The sequence below is a fragment of the Mizuhopecten yessoensis genome, unplaced genomic scaffold (assembly GCF_002113885.1).
Source record: "Mizuhopecten yessoensis strain PY_sf001 unplaced genomic scaffold, ASM211388v2 scaffold1595, whole genome shotgun sequence".
Lineage (NCBI taxonomy): Eukaryota > Metazoa > Mollusca > Bivalvia > Pectinida > Pectinidae > Mizuhopecten > Mizuhopecten yessoensis.
In genome coordinates this window covers 1337720-1359577 of record NW_018404125.1, presented here as the reverse complement: position 1 = coordinate 1359577, position 21858 = coordinate 1337720, and the positions used below count along the sequence as shown (strand labels likewise).

The following is a 21858-nucleotide window of genomic DNA, read 5'->3' as shown; positions in this document are numbered from 1 at the left end:
TTTGGTTATTGAGAAGAAGTTGTTTAAAGTTTTTAACATATTTGACCCCTGTGACCTTGAAAATAGATGAAGGTCATTTATTTGAACAAACTTGGTAGCCCTTCATCCCAGTTTGCTTCTGGCCAAATATCATCACCCTAGGCCTTTCGGTTATTAAGAAGAAGTCGTTTAAAGTAAAATATTGACGCCGGACGACGGACGGACGGACGGACGACGGACGACGCACCACGGCATAAGCTCACTTGGCACTTTGTGCCAGGTGAGCTAAAAAAAGATTATTATTGAGTTGTATAACATATTTAGTATTGGTTCGGGGAACTGTATAGAAGGAATGGCAAAAATTGGCATGTGTACCAGCCGTCAAACCTGACAACAAACAATGTGATACATTCATGTCACCGGTACATGAATGAAATGTATCATTTGGATTCTCACATTGAAATCTCAAAACTCACTTTTAAGGGACCTTGTTAATATTTTAGGGAATACAGGTAATCAGAAGCTAGTCTCCAACTCATTAAACACAAGTTGATTTCATGATTAAATCAAATAGATTGATTAAAAAATGTAGGAGACGATCGCCGGTCAAAAATCAAATACTGAAATAAACAAAGGGCAATAACTTTTGCAAAAGTTGTCGAATCAAAATTCTTTTCCGAGAGACACAACAACATATCATAATTATTTAGCCTACTAAGTTTTTTAAAAAAATCCATCAAAAAATGTAGGAGAAAATCTGTGGACAAAAAAATCAAATACTGAAATGAAACAAAGGGCAAAAACTTTTGCAAAAATATTCAAATCCAAATTCTTTTAAGGTAGACACAATTTCATACCATGATTATAATAATGTATACCAAGTTTCAAAGAGATCCGTTGAAAAATGTAGGAGGAAATGGCAGGACAAAAATCAAATACTGAAATAAACAAAGGGCAATAACTTTTGCAAAAATTGTAGAAATCAAAATTCTTTTCAGGAAAACACAACTTCATATCATGGTTATAATGTAAACCAAGTTTCAAAGAGATCGGTCGAAAAATGTAGGAGGAGATTGACGGACAAACCAAAGTTTATGCCGGCCGGCCGGACGGCTCCATACCATAATACTCCCATCTTATTTGACAGGCGTATAAAAAGGAAATTTGTCAATTATAAGAAGGAAAACCTTGTCTGACACATAGATAAGTGTTTTCTACCTTTTCTGCCAGAGGATTAAGGAAAGTTTCCATACACAGATGAAGACTCTGTAAAAAGTCCTTTTCTGTGTGGACCAACTCCTCAATCACTTTTGATCGCTTTTCCTTTCTTTTTTGCATCAATTCTTCCTGTTTTTTCTTTTCCTCTATCTGTCGTTTCTCTTCTTCCTGCCTTTGTTTCTCTTCGGCCATCTGTTGTTCAACAGCGTCCATTTCCTCCGGAGACAGTTTTTGAAGAGTTTCTGTAACATATTAAGTATACCAAAATCATAAATTAGTTCTTCATCTAAAATATGGTTGCCAAATCGGTTAAATATAGTAACCAGTTACCCATAAGATCACCCAACCAACTAATCAGCTAATCAGTTCACTTGACTATTAAACAACTAACAACAATAAACACAGCTTATTTTTATGAAAAGTAATATTCAAAACCTCTTCTCACTAGTATGAATATACTACTTACAGCAGAAGAGTTTATTCACAGAGATAAAATTCTCAACACCAAACAATAGAAGTAAGTGACCTCAGTTCAAATTTTGTACAATGTTCAAAATAAAATTTAAAAAACCTGCTCATTTAAGTTTATTCTTTCTTTTGTAAAAATAACTTTTTTTTCTCCTCAATGCATCAATGTTGACCTTTGCATTAATTTTAATTTTTTAAATCATATTTTCAAATAAAAATTGTTTCATCAAATGAGAAACATTCCGTTTTATTTTTGTCAATAAGAAAGACATTTTGTTTTTTAAATCATAACTTCATATCAACTTCAGAAAGGTCTATGAATTTTTGCAATGTCTGGGTTTCTTTTAGAATTCATATATTAAAGCTAGTCATGTCAGAAAACAAAGGTTCCGGTGCCTAGTTACAATTGTTACAGAAGTACAGAGGTACAGAGGTACAAAGGTACAGATGTACAGAGGTACAGAGGTACAGAGGAACAGAAGTACAGAGATACAGAGGTACAGAGGTACAGAGATACAGAGGTACAGAGATACAGAGGTACAGAGGTAGAGAGATACAGAGATACAGAGGTACAGAGATACAGAGATACAGAGGTACAGAGGTACAGAGATACAGAGGTACAGAGATACAGAGGTACAGAGGTACAGAGATACAGAGGTACAGAGGTACAGAGATACAGAGATACAGAGGTACAGAGATACAGAGATACAGAGGTACAGAGGTACAGAGATACAGAGGTACAGAGATACAGAGGTACAGAGGTACAGAGATACAGAGGTACAGAGGTACAGAGATACAGAGATACAGAGGTACAGAGATACAGAGATACAGAGGTACAGAGGTACAGAGATACAGAGGTACAGAGATACAGAGGTACAGAGGTACAGAGATACAGAGGTACAGAGATACAGAGGTACAGAGGTACAGAGATACAGAGATACAGAGGTACAGAGATACAGAGATACAGAGGTACAGAGGTACAGAGATACAGAGGTACAGAGATACAGAGGTACAGAGGTACAGAGATACAGAGGTACAGAGGTACAGAGATACAGAGATACAGAGGTACAGAGATACAGAGATACAGAGGTACAGAGGTACAGAGATACAGAGGTACAGAGATACAGAGGTACAGAGGTACAGAGATACAGAGATACAGAGGTACAGAGATACAGAGATACAGAGGTACAGAGATACAGAGATACAGAGGTACAGAGGTACAGAGATACAGAGGTACAGAGATACAGAGGTACAGAGGTACAGAGATACAGAGGTACAGAGGTACAGAGATACAGAGATACAGAGGTACAGAGATACAGAGATACAGAGGTACAGAGGTACAGAGATACAGAGGTACAGAGATACAGAGGTACAGAGGTACAGAGATACAGAGGTACAGAGGTACAGAGATACAGAGATACAGAGGTACAGAGATACAGAGATACAGAGGTACAGAGGTACAGAGATACAGAGGTACAGAGATACAGAGGTACAGAGGTACAGAGATACAGAGGTACAGAGATACAGAGGTACAGAGGTACAGAGATACAGAGATACAGAGGTACAGAGATACAGAGATACAGAGGTACAGAGGTACAGAGATACAGAGGTACAGAGATACAGAGGTACAGAGGTACAGAGATACAGAGGTACAGAGGTACAGAGATACAGAGATACAGAGGTACAGAGATACAGAGATACAGAGGTACAGAGGTACAGAGATACAGAGGTACAGAGATACAGAGGTACAGAGGTACAGAGATACAGAGGTACAGAGGTACAGAGATACAGAGATACAGAGGTACAGAGATACAGAGATACAGAGGTACAGAGGTACAGAGATACAGAGGTACAGAGATACAGAGGTACAGAGGTACAGAGATACAGAGGTACAGAGGTACAGAGATACAGAGATACAGAGGTACAGAGATACAGAGATACAGAGGTACAGAGGTACAGAGATACAGAGGTACAGAGATACAGAGGTACAGAGGTACAGAGATACAGAGGTACAGAGGTACAGAGATACAGAGATACAGAGGTACAGAGATACAGAGATACAGAGGTACAGAGGTACAGAGATACAGAGGTACAGAGATACAGAGGTACAGAGGTACAGAGATACAGAGGTACAGAGGTACAGAGATACAGAGATACAGAGGTACAGAGATACAGAGATACAGAGGTACAGAGGTACAGAGATACAGAGGTACAGAGATACAGAGATACAGAGGTACAGAGGTACAGAGATACAGAGGTACAGAGATACAGAGATACAGAGGTACAGAGGTACAGAGATACAGAGGTACAGAGATACAGAGGTACAGAGGTACAGAGATACAGAGGTACAGAGGTACAGAGATACAGAGATACAGAGGTACAGAGATACAGAGATACAGAGGTACAGAGGTACAGAGATACAGAGGTACAGAGATACAGAGGTACAGAGGTACAGAGATACAGAGGTACAGAGGTACAGAGATACAGAGATACAGAGGTACAGAGATACAGAGATACAGAGGTACAGAGGTACAGAGATACAGAGGTACAGAGATACAGAGGTACAGAGGTACAGAGATACAGAGGTACAGAGATACAGAGGTACAGAGGTACAGAGATACAGAGGTACAGAGATACAGAGGTACAGAGGTACAGAGGTACAGAGATACAGAGGTACAGAGATACAGAGATACAGAGGTACAGAGGTACAGAGATACAGAGGTACAGAGGTACAGAGATACAGAGATACAGAGGTACAGAGATACAGAGATACAGAGGTACAGAGGTACAGAGATACAGAGGTACAGAGATACAGAGGTACAGAGGTACAGAGATACAGAGGTACAGAGGTACAGAGATACAGAGATACAGAGGTACAGAGATACAGAGATACAGAGGTACAGAGGTACAGAGATACAGAGGTACAGAGATACAGAGGTACAGAGGTACAGAGATACAGAGGTACAGAGGTACAGAGATACAGAGATACAGAGGTACAGAGATACAGAGATACAGAGGTACAGAGGTACAGAGATACAGAGGTACAGAGATACAGAGGTACAGAGGTACAGAGATACAGAGGTACAGAGATACAGAGGTACAGAGGTACAGAGATACAGAGGTACAGAGATACAGAGGTACAGAGGTACAGAGATACAGAGGTACAGAGATACAGAGGTACAGAGGTACAGAGATACAGAGATACAGAGGTACAGAGATACAGAGATACAGAGGTACAGAGGTACAGAGATACAGAGGTACAGAGGTACAGAGATACAGAGATACAGAGGTACAGAGATACAGAGATACAGAGGTACAGAGGTACAGAGATACAGAGGTACAGAGGTACAGAGATACAGAGATACAGAGGTACAGAGATACAGAGATACAGAGGTACAGAGGTACAGAGATACAGAGGTACAGAGGTACAGAGATACAGAGATACAGAGGTACAGAGATACAGAGATACAGAGGTACAGAGGTACAGAGATACAGAGGTACAGAGGTACAGAGATACAGAGATACAGAGGTACAGAGATACAGAGATACAGAGGTACAGAGGTACAGAGATACAGAGGTACAGAGGTACAGAGATACAGAGATACAGAGGTACAGAGATACAGAGATACAGAGGTACAGAGGTACAGAGATACAGAGGTACAGAGATACAGAGGTACAGAGGTACAGAGATACAGAGGTACAGAGGTACAGAGATACAGAGATACAGAGGTACAGAGATACAGAGATACAGAGGTACAGAGGTACAGAGATACAGAGGTACAGAGATACAGAGGTACAGAGGTACAGAGATACAGAGGTACAGAGGTACAGAGATACAGAGATACAGAGGTACAGAGATACAGAGATACAGAGGTACAGAGGTACAGAGATACAGAGGTACAGAGATACAGAGGTACAGAGGTACAGAGATACAGAGGTACAGAGGTACAGAGATACAGAGATACAGAGGTACAGAGATACAGAGATACAGAGGTACAGAGGTACAGAGATACAGAGGTACAGAGATACAGAGGTACAGAGGTACAGAGATACAGAGGTACAGAGATACAGAGGTACAGAGGTACAGAGATACAGAGGTACAGAGATACAGAGGTACAGAGGTACAGAGATACAGAGGTACAGAGATACAGAGGTACAGAGGTACAGAGATACAGAGGTACAGAGATACAGAGGTACAGAGGTACAGAGATACAGAGGTACAGAGATACAGAGGTACAGAGGTACAGAGATACAGAGGTACAGAGATACAGAGGTACAGAGGTACAGAGATACAGAGGTACAGAGATACAGAGGTACAGAGGTACAGAGATACAGAGGTACAGAGATACAGAGGTACAGAGGTACAGAGATACAGAGGTACAGAGATACAGAGGTACAGAGGTACAGAGATACAGAGGTACAGAGGTACAGAGATACAGAGATACAGAGGTACAGAGATACAGAGATACAGAGGTACAGAGGTACAGAGATACAGAGGTACAGAGGTACAGAGATACAGAGATACAGAGGTACAGAGATACAGAGATACAGAGGTACAGAGGTACAGAGATACAGAGGTACAGAGGTACAGAGATACAGAGATACAGAGGTACAGAGATACAGAGATACAGAGGTACAGAGGTACAGAGATACAGAGGTACAGAGGTACAGAGATACAGAGATACAGAGGTACAGAGATACAGAGATACAGAGGTACAGAGGTACAGAGATACAGAGGTACAGAGGTACAGAGATACAGAGATACAGAGGTACAGAGATACAGAGATACAGAGGTACAGAGGTACAGAGATACAGAGGTACAGAGGTACAGAGATACAGAGATACAGAGGTACAGAGATACAGAGATACAGAGGTACAGAGGTACAGAGATACAGAGGTACAGAGATACAGAGGTACAGAGGTACAGAGATACAGAGATACAGAGGTACAGAGATACAGAGATACAGAGGTACAGAGATACAGAGATACAGAGATACAGAGGTACAGAGATACAGAGATACAGAGGTACAGAGGTACAGAGATACAGAGGTACAGAGATACAGAGGTACAGAGGTACAGAGATACAGAGGTACAGAGGTACAGAGATACAGAGATACAGAGGTACAGAGATACAGAGATACAGAGGTACAGAGATACAGAGATACAGAGGTACAGAGGTACAGAGATACAGAGGTACAGAGATACAGAGATACAGAGGTACAGAGGTACAGAGATACAGAGGTACAGAGATACAGAGGTACAGAGGTACAGAGATACAGAGGTACAGAGGTACAGAGATACAGAGATACAGAGGTACAGAGATACAGAGATACAGAGGTACAGAGGTACAGAGATACAGAGGTACAGAGATACAGAGGTACAGAGGTACAGAGATACAGAGGTACAGAGGTACAGAGATACAGAGATACAGAGGTACAGAGATACAGAGATACAGAGGTACAGAGGTACAGAGATACAGAGGTACAGAGATACAGAGGTACAGAGGTACAGAGATACAGAGGTACAGAGGTACAGAGATACAGAGATACAGAGGTACAGAGATACAGAGATACAGAGGTACAGAGGTACAGAGATACAGAGGTACAGAGATACAGAGGTACAGAGGTACAGAGATACAGAGGTACAGAGGTACAGAGATACAGAGATACAGAGGTACAGAGATACAGAGATACAGAGGTACAGAGGTACAGAGATACAGAGGTACAGAGGTACAGAGATACAGAGATACAGAGGTACAGAGATACAGAGATACAGAGGTACAGAGGTACAGAGATACAGAGGTACAGAGATACAGAGGTACAGAGGTACAGAGATACAGAGGTACAGAGGTACAGAGATACAGAGATACAGAGGTACAGAGATACAGAGATACAGAGGTACAGAGATACAGAGGTACAGAGGTACAGAGATACAGAGATACAGAGGTACAGAGATACAGAGATACAGAGGTACAGAGGTACAGAGATACAGAGATACAGAGATACAGAGGTACAGAGGTACAGAGATACAGAGATACAGAGATACAGAGGTACAGAGGTACAGAGGTACAGAGATACAGAGGTACAGAGATACAGAGATACAGAGGTACAGAGGTACAGAGAAACAGAGATACAGAGATACAGAGGTACAGAGGTACAGAGATACAGAGATACAGAGATACAGAGGTACAGAGGTACAGAGGTACAGAGATACAGAGATAGAGGTAGAGAGATACAGAGATACAGAGGTACGGAGGTACAGAGATACAGAGGTACAGAGGTACAGAGGTACAGAGATACAGAGGTACAGAGGTACAGAGATACAGAGGTACGGAGATACAGAGATACAGAGGTACAGAGATACAGAGGTACAGAGATACAGAGGTACAGAGATACAGAGATAGAGGTACAGAGATACAGAGGTACAGAGATACAGAGGTACAGAGGTCCTAAATCTTTTGGATTTTGAGATTATTTCCAGAAGCTAAAGCGTGATCCAGAAGAAAACTGTGGCAAACTCACCCCTCAGGTTTTGCAACTCGTCTGTAAGACCTTTGATGTTTTCATCATAGAATTCTACATTGTCGTACACCTCTGCACGATCTTCCTCTGGACTGTTGTACAGCATCACTTCCAACTCACCCTTACACTTACGACAATTCTGTCAACAAACAACACAGCTTAATTTACCATAGTTCTATCAACAAACAGCACAGCTTCATTTACCATAGTTCTATCAACAAACAACACAGCTTCATTTACTATAGTTCTATCAACAAACGAACACAGCTTCATTTACCATAGTTCTGGCAACAAACAACACAGCTTCATTTACCATAGTTCTATCAACAAACAGCACAGCTTCATTTACCATAGTTCTGTCAACAAACGAACACAGCTTCATTTATCATAGTTCTATCAACAAACAACACAGCTTCATTTACCATAGTTCTATCAATAACAGCAGAGCTCACACTTGACTTACAACAATTCTGTCAACAAATTACACAGCCCTTAGTGGTACCACAAGCTTCATTTATATATAAATCCCTTTATCAGTACTGAAAGAGTAATTACATAGTCTTTTTAAGACATCCCTCTATTTCCCTTTTTGACCCTACCTCTCTGTCCCTAGGGAAGCCATGCCTATTGATTGTGTTACATTGGGTTCTTTTGGCCCATTGATGCTTCTAACCAAATTTGACCAAAATTTGTGTGCCAATACTTCAGATATTTCTCTCTTTTTTTCTAATTGGCCCAAGTTTTCTACTCGTAGTCTTAGTAAATTCAGTAATCAAAGTACTGAAAGTACTCCAGACACATGTCTTCTTGATGTTGCAATTTTTCCATAGTTATATATATATAACATTTTAGGAAAAACAAACACAATACAGTCAGTTGAGATGCAGGATCGACACCATTTAAATTTGCTGAAATTGATGTGAACAGATATTTACTCTTATCTAATGTCTGTGTTGGCAATAGTCTGAAATATATTTTCCCTCCGAGGACCAACCACAAATACTGCTTCAAGAAGCTTTTGGCTCTGCTTCTGCCATAAATAAGGATGGACTTCCAAATGCATAATTATATGACTGTTGCAATATCTCCTTAGTGCCTATTGGTAGAGGGTGAAAAAATATTTACTACAGACCAGCAGCAGTGCACGTGTGTCACAATTGTCTTAAGGTCAACTAGGATTTTGTCATGGGTCATATGTCAGTATACACTTCTTCTTATAATTATGTTAATGGTCACAGCATGAAACTTAAATCCATTCCTATATCCCCCCCTCCAGAGACCGGTGGGAGACTAATGAACATTGTGTCATAAAACAACAATCTCACTGTAAATAAATATTATAATACATGAATCACATCAAACTTCAGTTATCAGTTTTTATGCAAAAAATCCCCAAAATTGTCCAAGTTGAGGGTCAATTAAGCTTAACCATTGCTTGCTAATTTCACATCATGTGAAATGTACTAAACTTGCCAGGTAAAGTTCCATGGACAGATTTTCAAGCCTCTTAGGGTTTAATACTGCTCTGTAAGTTACACAAGAGTATGTTCATGGGACTATGCACTGGCGTATTGCATGTATATGTATTTATACAAGTATTTGATACACAGACAGTTGGGCCAGTGGTCTTGGACGGTTAAGACCAGGGTGGGGGTAGGGGTACCTTTTACCCAGATTTCCTCAACAAATACATCTCACAGAATTTTTTATCCTTCATAACTGTTCTCATTTAGATATATTTCTTCAAATAGGTGGCAATTTCAACTTTAAACTATTTTGATTTTAATATTGGGAAGAGCACGAGAAGCACAATTTCAACAAGCAGAGCTTTGTTAGAAAGTTAATCAGAATATTTTCCATTAATTTCAAACATACAAAATACATGCATTGTTGTATTTTTCACATACATCTGACTAGTTAAGAAAGTGTAATAGGGGGAACTGGTCTGGAGAGGGCGGGCACCAGTTGTCACTCCGTTAATCCGATTCGTGATCATATAGGTTTTGGTATTTATTCAAAGTCGACAACTTTCAATGTAGCCCTCTCTAGACCTCGTCGCTTCTTCTGGTTACAGACTTGTTTTCACTTCAGGTTACAGACCTGTTTTCACTTCAGGTTACAGACCTGTTTTCACTACAGGTTACAGACCTGCTTTTACTACAGGTTTGAACACTAGATGTAGTGGTAAGATAAGCAATCGATTCAATAACTCAACAAAGTGTTTCAAAATACAAGTAACTGTTTATTAACAGGACAAAAGAATATTTATAAGTTAACAATGAAAGATCATAACCTAAGTGTCTAACTATGACAACTACACAAATTACATATGTAATTCAACCACCACATAAACAGAGGTTGATCCTATCCAACAACACTACCAGCAGACCACATGTTACTAGCTTCACTATAAATCCATAGCTAACCATTAGGTAGTAATACTGAAGCCCCCAACGATCCCTTATACACATCAAGTGGTTCCTATAGCACACTCTATTGTAAGTAAACCTGCGTAGCCGTACTGGGCACAGTACTGTTATCAGTGCCTCTGCTGCACTGTTACCAGCGCATTCCCCAGCAGGAGAAGTGAGTCGGCGGGACGATTCTATCGAGACGACGATCCTTGTGAAAACCCGCTGTTTTTAACCCCTTGCTCCCCTACCAAATAGCCTCGATGATGATTTAAACCTCAAACCCCGTCTCACCATCTAAAAGCATGTGAGCGAGGAGCGAGAACCTATTCCTGTTAATACTATCACCCACTTCTGGCCGTCTCAAAAGTGTAAACACACAAATATCAGCACCGATATAGTAGCAGCTAATCTTCTGGAATCATAAACAAAATGAAAAGCTCTACCCTAAGTTATGGTGATTAAGACCACAAAAAATTGACTACTTAGTTCTCAGGCCCGCACGCATTTCATGGCACTGTGCGCATTGCCAATTTTATCGTGAAAGTAATAAAAAAAAAACGTGAATGCGCCAGCTGCCATCTTTAAATAAAATCCAGAAAATTTAAAGGTAAGGATTGAGATACAGGCAAGCGTTAAAATGATTATGAGTCTTGTGTACAAATGGCGCTCATTTCGGTACAAATAAGGAATGGGGGGTTCAAGATACTGCCCTGCCGCATCTATTTTGAAAAAAAATGGCCTGAGAACCAAGTAATTAATTTCATTTGGCCTCACTGAAAGAAACAGATCCCTATCTGTTAATCATAAACATCAATTATACCTAAACAAGTAATACAAATGAGAGAAGCCAAAAACCTAACTTCCCACAAAAGTATTGAAGTGAATGCTTTCTCTGCCTATTCGTTGGCTAACCACAAAATGGCGTCACTACGGTATGAATGAAAATGCTAGGGATCGCTGCCAAAAACATTTGCATATGAATATATGAAAAGTAACGAATTCTGTTCCATATAAGGAGAAATCAGATTCTATATAGGGCAAAGAGACCATATAAGGTTACAGATGGGTTAAGCAAACTTTGTAGTATGCACAATCCCCTAGACACCTGCGTTACCTAACGCACGTGTCAAAAATCGGCATGCTTGACTAGTAGCAATATGAGGTAAATGTTTATGTGTGAAGAATAGATGACCTGATGCTGCAACATGGTATAAATTCACCATTTGAGCACACCTTTACATAACATTCCGGTATTATCGACTATTTAAAGTTTATCTGCGGATATTTGTAAGATACTTTTCAGTCATGAGGAATGCATGATGGGAGTCATTATCATGTTACTTTTTCCAGATAAATTCCATGTCATCAAATATTCTAATTCATTTATTTTTCTTAACTACAAAATGATTAGGACAGCTAGATATGTTGCCAGCAATAATTGTAATGAAGCCTGCTCACCTCCAAGTCCTGCTCTACCTCCTGTATCCTGTTACGTAAGTCCCGAATGATCTCGGCATTGGCTTCATCTGCAATTTTATATTATGTCAATACAAACTGTGTTTAATTCCTTGTGTCTATTCTACACGCAGAATTTCGGGAATGAAGTTTTGAAACGTTGTTTCACTTGCAGGCTTTTAAAGGAAAAAGTTGATGTCGGACAAACTGACAGAAGGAAAACAGATGTTTCAGCATGGATTAGCTGTCCTGGGTCCTTCAGACCAGAAAAGCTAAAGAGCCCAAGAGTTAACATTGGTTCAAGATATCCTCCTTCTTGATCGATCTATGAAAGTTGATAAAGATCCTTAAGAAATGAAGTCACAAGAGCGATGACAAATGGTACTTATGTACAAATGAACCAACAGAATGCTATATCTCTGTGACAGAAAAAATAGATTTGGAAAATGCGAAATGAACAAAACATTCAACAACACAAAGCTTTTTACTTACACTTTTCAATGGCTTCCTCTGACAAAGGTCTCCTTGGAGGTGGTCGCTTGGGGGGAGGAGGGCACATCTGTGAAGGGGTGGGTGGAGCGGGGCGGGACGGAACACGCACATTTTTGGGAGGGCGGGGAGCAGACCTATGAGGTACAGTCTTGCCAGTCCGAGTGTCCTGTGAACTACCCCGAGGGACTGTGGGGCGAGGTGGAGGAGGTTTTCTCAATGACAGCTTGCGGTCAAAAGTATCAATGGATGCAGTCCTTTGAGGAGGCGGAGGCTTCCTCATGACAGGGATTTTTCGATCTGGGATCAAGACGTCGGTGAAGAATGTGGAGTTACCAACACTTATTTCATTACCGCTATTCAGGCCTGGGGATGTTGCAAGACTGTTCTGTTTACTGAAGCGTGGTTGTTGAGTTGCAGAAGAGTCAAAGGTCACTGGAAAATTTACAGTGTGTCTGTGTTGGTTGATAGACGTTTGGCTAGGTGGAGGAGGACGTTTTGCTCTCATAGGGACAGCCAGTGACCCCTGAGCCTCAGTATCTTTTGTGACTGAGCCGACACTTGACCCAGAGGAGGTTGTACTCTGAATGCTTGAGCTTCGGGAACGTGTCTCTTCCATTGCCTTCTCCATCTCACCAGCAATCAGAAAGTCAAGGTTTTTGTTGATCGCGGGCCCATCAGTCCATCTTGGTGGCTGACCCAACCCCATCCTATCTAGTTCACAAGTAGAGGAAGATTTAGTTTTTGAGTTTGCATCTGGAACCATGGCACTCTGTAACACAGGAGAGGACGGAGACCTCTGCATACTGCTACTCTCCTCAACGGCGTGTACTCTGGACAGGAAGGTGGCCTTCATGGGCCCAACAGGCTTTGGAAGTAATGCTGGTTTTGGCTTAAGGGTTGGCTTTGGGGACACCAAAGGTTTCACCAATGACTTGGGTTTATCAATGTTTTGATTTTTTGAAATTTCGTTCAATGAATGATGTTTGCTGAGCATTGGTGACTTGTAAACTTGAACTCCAGCTAACTGTTCATCAACAACTGGCCTGACTGACTCTGTAACTGACTTTCCTTGTGGCTGGAAGTCTGGACTATCATCAAAGATTTCTACAAAACTTTTAGGACATATTCCTTCCTTGCCTCTGTCATCCTGGGCCATGACCCAATTCTCATCAATAAGTTTCAAAATAAGAACAGTGTCTCCCTCCATGACACTCAGGTCTCCACTGTTTTCCTCTACAAACGTGAACTTGACCAGTCCATAACGACCTACCTTGGGATCACTGCCACTGAACTTATGCACTACACTCTCAGTTTTCCTTAACTGTGGGTCCACACTGCCCTCTGACACCTCCTCAGACCCACCAATCACTGAACACTGATTACTTGACTGGTCGACAGAAGAAAGATCTGTCGATACTGGACCAGATGCATAAGGGCAATCAACAATTATGGACACGTAAGAGGCAGGAAACAGTCCAGTTTTCCCCTCCAATTCTCCTTCTATCCACTGATCATCCACATGTTGTATAAGATACACCATCTCATTTCCACGGAATGTCAATTCGTCGTCAGACTGTCCTACAAAGGGGTAGAGAGTTCGTGCATACGGTGTGATGTCTGACTCATGTGAGGTGGAACGTGAAGTCAAATCAGCATCTGAAGACACATTGGAGTTCGTAGTTGATACAGTATTATCTGTAGGACCTACAGAATTTGTATCACTTTTGTGTAGAGAAGAATTTGGTTGGTATGGCTTACTTTTTACATTGTTCACCTCCGCAGCACTGGAGTTCTGACGGGAGTTATCCTGATGTGAGTCGGTCTTACAGTGATCATCCTGGGCAGTGGTATCTTGTAATAGCTCAACACAGGATGCCAGGAACATGCCTGAGCGACTGCCCAGCTCTCCAATATACCAGTCTGCATCTACCACCTCTTTGATAGTGATCATGTCCCCAGCCTTGAACCCTAGTTCCTCGTCCAGCTGGGCCACCGAGTCCCTAAGGGCTCTGGCAAACATTGGTTCAGACGAGTGCACACTCTTGGACCTCTCACGAAGAGAGGAGGGGACCTCTAGCTCCATCACATGTGTCAATGGGAATATCCCATTATGACCTCCAGATTTACCCTCCCACCAGTTATCATCTATTCGGTGCAGACCAATGACCACTACACCTGAAAATGGGAAATAATTGGCTAAAGAAATTACTGAATCAGTGACATGTCACACCAAATGTCTTGTCTACAACACTAATACATTGGTAGTACCATTTCTAATAGGCTTTTGTAGTACCATTTCTAATAACATTTGTATCATTCTTTGCATAAACTTGATAGCCCTATATCCCAGCATTCCACTAGCAATATATATATGTGGCTTGAAGGAATGCTTTGAAGACAAGGAAAAAAGAGTTAATCATTCTTCAATTATGATCTAATTATGCCATAAAACTGCTACTGAAATCCATATACCTTTCTTGAACTGCAGGTCGCCTTGTTCTTGAGAAGGAAAGTTCTCTGTAGCCCCAAACACCTTCTGCCCGAGTTGTACAGCAGGTAAACATATCTTCTCCACAAAACTCACCGGGAAACTTCCCTCAATGTCTCCTTTCCTTCCCCTCAGCCAATTACTGTCCACCACTGATGACACACGAATTATCTCCCCTTTTGAGAGATTTATTTCCCCTCTCTGTGTCGAGTTGAAATCGTACACTGCACGGACATACTGGTCCACATAATCTGACACATCAGGCTTCATCTGACAAATCAATAGCAAATCATACTTAATAATGATATTCAGAATAATACAATAATAGTACTAAGCTAGAACAATTTATGATTTCTGATTTCAAAACATAATGTCAAATGAAAATCACCTATAAACACATGTAGGTGTTGAAACTACACATGTTGCAGATGCTGAATTTTACCGTCATTTTATTCTTAAATGACTTTGTTAACTAAATCTGAATCAGTTACCTTGATATCAGGCAGGTCAACCTTTGGTATCCTTCAGACACTCGTAACAGCCACAGCATGCTAAATGTCAGTCAGATGGACAGGCATACTTGGTAGAAAGGATCACTGGCCCATAAACTATAAACCATATCAGTTCCATCACACTCACTAAAGAGGACTGTTGGAAGCCACGGTTACATTGTTGCTATGGTAATGAGATATCACTTCCTGTAAATGAACCACAGTACATACAATGTATCATGTGGCACCTCCTTTCTTGGGATACCCTTCACACATGTATCAGACAATCAAAATCTACTACACTAATTTACAACAGTTAGAACTTACATGGTGGGATAAATAAAGAGTCAAAACAGTGACTCAACACCTGAATTCTTATTCTGTATGTATTTAAATATAATTTTTGGCATATTATTTTTATTTATGGATGGTTAATGCAGATTAAGGGTTGATATAAATACGTAAAATATCATGCAAGAGATTGATCACTGACCTAATACTTATGCAGGAGATAGGATTCTGGATAACCTGAAGGCGATAGTAAACGTGATGTAGCAGCGGAAAGAGGTACCAGTAGCCTTCAAACTCGGCCTGCTAACACCTGTACACAAGAAAGGTCCAACAGATGAACCAGGGAACTATAGAGGAATCACTGTTACTCCTGTACTACTCAAGATACTGGAACATGTACTAAAGAGCAGACATAAAACGATCCTCCTGAGAACCCAGTCCCAACTCCGATCGGGTTTCATAAAAGGAACCTCATCAGCGAAATAGGCCGTAATTATCACAGAATGCCAACTAGAAGCCAAATCAAACAAGGAGAAACTACTGCTCATGACCTTTGGTACACAGAAGGCATTCGACGTGGTAAATCATGAAAATCCTCTTCACCAACTATTCTTCAATCGTATACAAAGCCCAGACTGGATCCTTCTTCATAACCTCTATGAGAATATGACATCCAGAGTAAAATGGCAAGTAACACTCTCTAAGGAAATCAATCTACTGCAAGGTGTTAGACAAGGAGGAGTCCTCTCAACAGAGCATTATAAGCGCTACAATAACCCCCTTCTCCTACAACTAGAGGGTAAATATCAGGGTGCCACTGTCGGAAACATACACATCCCTCACGTCACCTGTGCTGATGATCTTGCCCTGCTCTCCCACTCGGATGCAGAAATGAGACAAATGGTCGACACTGTGGAGCAATTCAGCAACAGTAGCCGGTATCGGATACATCCCTCGAAAAGCTCTATCCTCCAGTACAACTCAAATCAGGACATTAACCTGCCTATCCTCCAAGGCAAGGAAGTACAACTTGGCAAAACAACAGTCCACCTCGGCATATTAAGATCCACAGAAAGAAAATCCAGTTTGCAGGAGAAGATTGAAAAGGGAAGGAGAACCGTCTACTCCCTCATGGGAGCAGGTCTGCATGGCAAGACTGGGCTAAGCCAAACCTCAAAGGGATACATCTGGTCAGTTAACATCATTCCCAGAATACTGTATGGCCTGGAGATGCAGCTCCTCAACAAGTCCTACCTGGAAAGCCTCGAGAGATTTCAGAGGAAGTATCTGCATCAAATGCAGCACCTACCAGACAGAACACCCTCCGAGGCTGTTCTCGGCCTCGTCGGTATCCTGCCTACCACCACCGTCATCCACAAAAACCTGCTCAACCTCTTTCACTGTGTCCTGTCTAAACCAAACTCCATCGAATACCGGATTGCTGTGCGGCAACTTGCTGTAAAGTCAGCTGATGAACCCAGCATCTTCTCAGAGATCTGGCGACTACTGCAACTCGACAACTTGCCAACAGCATACCATCTGCTCCTTAACACCCCAAATAAATATGAATGGAGACTCATCCTCAATGCGGCCATAAACGGGAAAGTGGAATCTAAATGGAGGTATGAGGTAAAAGAGAAACCCTCTCTGAAATATCTAAACCCGGATGCACTGAAAGTTGGAGTACCCCACCATCTATACTCAATGACAAATCCAATACAAAGGGACACACAGAGAGCAGAATTAAAAGCTAGGATTCTAACTGGAACGTACATTCTGCAGTCAAACCGAGCCAGATTCAACCAATTTGAGGTTGACCCCACCTGTAAACTCTGTGACTCCCAACCTGAATCAAGATGCCACTTCATAGCTGAATGCTGCAGACTGGAGGATATTAGATTCTGATGCAAAAGAAATCTCATCAAGATCCCTGGACTGACTAAACAGAATCCACTGGAAGACCCAGAGAGCTTCACTCAACTTATCCTCGACTGTTCTCGCCATCTTACTGATCAACATATGCATAATAAACGCAAATAAGAAGGGAGTTCCTAACCAACATACATCTGAAGAGAACCTGTTACCTATCTGCACTCAATCTCTGAGCAGTCAATGATGTTCCTCCTTTCCTACTGACATTATTATATCCGGATTACTACTACTCATGAATGGACTGAGTTTCATGATGGGCTGATGATAGGGACACATGTAAATACGTCCATTTGTACATAGCCCCAGTGTGAATTCCTTGTGCTGTAGTGTATTATATTCTAAAGGACCTCGCCAATCCAACCAAATTATAAATACCAAGGACCTATTTGGGTGCTCTGCCAAATAATCGGAGGAATCTGAAAACTGAACTGAACTATGGCAGGTCACTGTATTAGAAAGTTTTTTCTTATGAATACTACAGAATGTACCTATATATATATAGTTCTATACATATCATAATCTCCTGTAAAATATCTGCCAATAAAAAACTGTTATTGACATTTGCAAATTAACCGATAAATTGCTAGACCAGGACATCAAGAATCTTGAGCCTGTGGTAGGCCTAGTACAGTACTGAATGATGGCACTTGTCCCTTTTCGTTTATTGAGCATGAGTTTCAAACGATTTGATCAGAGACGGACCTATTGATGTTGGTTTCTAGATTTGACAAAGACTTACAATGTCTGTATCAACATTAACAGGTCCGTCAAGATTTATCCCCGACAATGTTACATTTAAAGAAAGGAGAAACCGGTGTGTCTACATAAACGAACAGATCACTGACAGTGAGAAGTTCACCTATGATCTTGAACGCAGCTGGTTTTGTAAACAATGCCATAATAAACATGTCGGAGTCAAATTAAGTAGGTTTAACACCCAGTCAAATATGAAAATGTCATGCATATTCTCACTTACGGTCCAACCAAATCTGTCAATGGCATGGCACTCCCACAAACTTTGTTTTTAACGATTTTCAGTAACTAAACCACTTTCACTTGACAGTTAGTCGCCATTCTAACACAAACGCCACCTGTCATTTCAGGGAAGATAACTCTCAGAAAAAAATTCAGGGATAATTAGGCATGCCCGCCTTCTTTTATCGGGTTCCAAACGGTTGAACTGGTTCGAGCAGAGTTGTTCGATTATGATTTAACATCGGACTGACTTTCACGCATGAATTAACATTTGCATAAATAGCCTCTGTAATGTTCACTATAGTTTAATTTCCACTCTATCCCCAGTGTTGACGTCATCATTATTATGAAGTCATAATTGGTAGTTTGGATACCACTGACCCTCCCTGGGCGATGGCTATTCTATTCATTGAACAAGCATACACGATACACACATTATTTTTACTAAATGTTAATTAATAGTAAATGTAATTGAGCTTTCTATGAGATGAACAGATTCCAAAATTGGTAAATATAAGCAGAGACGTATAATACATGTATTATACGTCTCTGATATAAGTATTGAACTGCTTTCAGTTGGCATTCATAGGGGAAATGAATGCTTACATATATTCATATTACCACGGACTTAGATAACAATCTAATTCCGTGATATTACCAAATTCAGATGGCATTCATACAGGCTGCTGACTGCCATTACCTACCTGTCGACGCCCTCATTATTATGACGTCAGGAAACGACTGTCTGTGCTTTTCACTGAACAAGAACACGATAGATACACTTTTAGTCTAGTCTAAATTCGAATTTTACTCAGCATATTTTGACTTAGAAACTATCAAAATACTCTTAAAACTGGTAAATATATATGCTCACTGAACTGTGTTGGTATGGCATTTACAGTCCACGTGGAATGACATAGCTTTAAAGGCAAACATTTACAACATCACCATATCCTTAAATGACTAACGATTGATACGACGTTTAACCCTACATATAAACCAGACCAAACCAACATTACCAATAGCTGATATAAGCTCCAGGATAATATTTGCCTATGTCTACATGATCGTATACTCTAGTTCGCAGGTATTAACAGTATATATTAACAGACTATACAGAGATTCACATAAAAGTTTGCCAACATTTTGATAATGTATGTAATTAATCTAAAGTAAGTCGTAATGTTAATAATGCCGTTAAAAATTAGCTGTCAGCTTGCTTGATAATGTATACCTAAGTAAGCCTTAGGGTTAATCATTAACGTCGTTTATTCTCATAGACCGGAAGCTAAATTTTATAAATTACAAGTCGCTGTCATCTGATATGAAACGTAATGGGAAGTATCTCTGCTTTACAGCAATCGTATATCGTATATTTAACACTCTTGTTGGCCTGGATAGTTTAAGTGCAGACAAAAACCAGCGTTGTCGGAAAGTTGACGCGACCAATATATCTTTCGTAAAAGGTTTTGACATGTCGGCCATTTATTTAATCCAAGAAGGCCCCAATACCACAGATAAAGAAGCGGCTCCGAAAAATTGAAACATAAGGTGATGAGTAGACGTGAACAAAATTATGTGCTTTTGTCGGGAATGTTCATTTCATCTGACTTAGCAACTTTGCTGAAATTAGTTCGGAATACAGAAAAAACGGCTCGCTCCCTCCCAAACCCAATCGCCCACTCCTGACTGGCCCCAATTAGAATAGTTATTCACCTGTTTCCTTGAAACAACAGAAACAGGACAGACTTGAAAAAAATGATGATCAACAAAATAAGATAATTAGCATATATACGCGTTTATATATATGCAACCTTAGTTTTAGGATACTTAGAGGAAACACTTTATTCTAAGATTGAGACAAAGTTTGGGGAAAACTTTACTGAATTTATCAGAAATAATTTTTTAAGGTTCCTTGACGATTGTTTTGTTATATGGCCTTCTGATAAGGATTTAAATGAATTTCAAAACCTATTGAATTCTTTACATCCTTCTATTTGTTATACGATGGAGTGTAGCGAAACGTCTTTACCTTTCTTAGATGTTTTAGTTCAACTAGATTCAAATAAGATTACAACGGATTTATATTGTAAAGCTACAGATGCACATAATTATCTAAATTTTTACTCTAACCACAGTAAACACACTAAAGTTAATATTCCATTTAATCTTGCCTCACGGATTGTCACTATCGTCAGTGACCAACAAGCTCAAATTGCTAGACTAAGTCAACTAAAGCAATACCTTAAAGCTCAATGTTATCCTACTGAGATAATAGAACATGGTATACAGAAAGCTATTGAAAAGGGACCCTTTACTTCCCGTCTACAAAAACTAAAGGATGAATCAAAGTTAGTTCCTTTTGTTTCTACTTTCAATCCACGGAATTGTAATATGTTTCCTGTGATAAAGAACAAATGTGAAGAGTTAAAGCAAAGTAGCAGGCGTATGAGAAACATTTTTAATAAACATGCTATTTTACACTGTAGACGCCAACCTAAAAACTTGAAACGTATGTTGACATGTTCTAAGTTTGATAATTCTTGTGTAACACCAAAAGTATCCAAATGTAAGACACCAAGATGTGCTACATGTCCTATGATTATCGAGTGTAATACTTTTATTTTCAAGAATGGTTTGAAATTTACTGTGAAGGTAAATATGAATTGTAAATCAAAAAATGTAATTTATGCAATCGTTTGTTCTAAATGTGGTGATTTTTACATCGGTCAAACCGGTAATGAACTCAGAACACGTATGACTGTACATAGACAACAAACTAGAACTGATTCTTTACGAAATCTTCATGTTAACAAACATATTCATGAATGTGCTGGAGATAAATTTAATGTATTACCTTTGTATCAACTATTTTCATCAGACACTATTTTAAGAGAAACGAAAGAAGACCAACTAATAAAAATATTAAAACCGAGTCTCAACAGGCCACAATAAAATTTTACGCCAAATTGTCCACCAATCTTGTGTACTTCGTGACGTCACGTTACTATTGTAGTGTGATGACATGTAATTGTGACGTCACGACGTTGTTCTCTTTTGAATAAACCTGAAGAGCCCTGTGAAGGGTGAAAGCAGCTAGTTTTTTAGTCGGTCGTTAATTTTATTTTTTCTAT

General features: G+C 40.1%; 1 protein-coding gene across 4 annotated transcripts in view; it reads right to left on the bottom strand.

Annotated features, from left to right (window-relative positions):
* Positions 1–19685, bottom strand: part of LOC110466115 (dynamin-binding protein-like) — a 49358-nt gene extending 29673 nt beyond the window's left edge. For 2 of the 4 annotated variants that reach the window (XR_002464694.1, XM_021522446.1), the window contains exons 1-7: positions 18726–18832; positions 15527–15733; positions 15020–15305; positions 12548–14722; positions 12059–12126; positions 8187–8325; positions 1198–1439 (exon numbers count right to left, since the gene is read on the bottom strand). Coding sequence is in view for 3 of the 4 variants with exons in the window: in XM_021522446.1 (XP_021378121.1) it covers positions 1198–1439; positions 8187–8325; positions 12059–12126; positions 12548–14722; positions 15020–15305 (2910 nt within the window). In the remaining variant the exon portion in view is untranslated. Of the gene's footprint in view, positions 1–1197; positions 1440–8186; positions 8326–12058; positions 12127–12547; positions 14723–15019; positions 15306–15526; positions 15734–16019; positions 16128–18725; positions 18833–19598 lie in introns of those variants that run through there. The other 2 variants (XM_021522457.1, XM_021522463.1) reach the window with 2 other exon arrangements.
* Positions 19686–21858: the final 2173 nt, after the last annotated feature.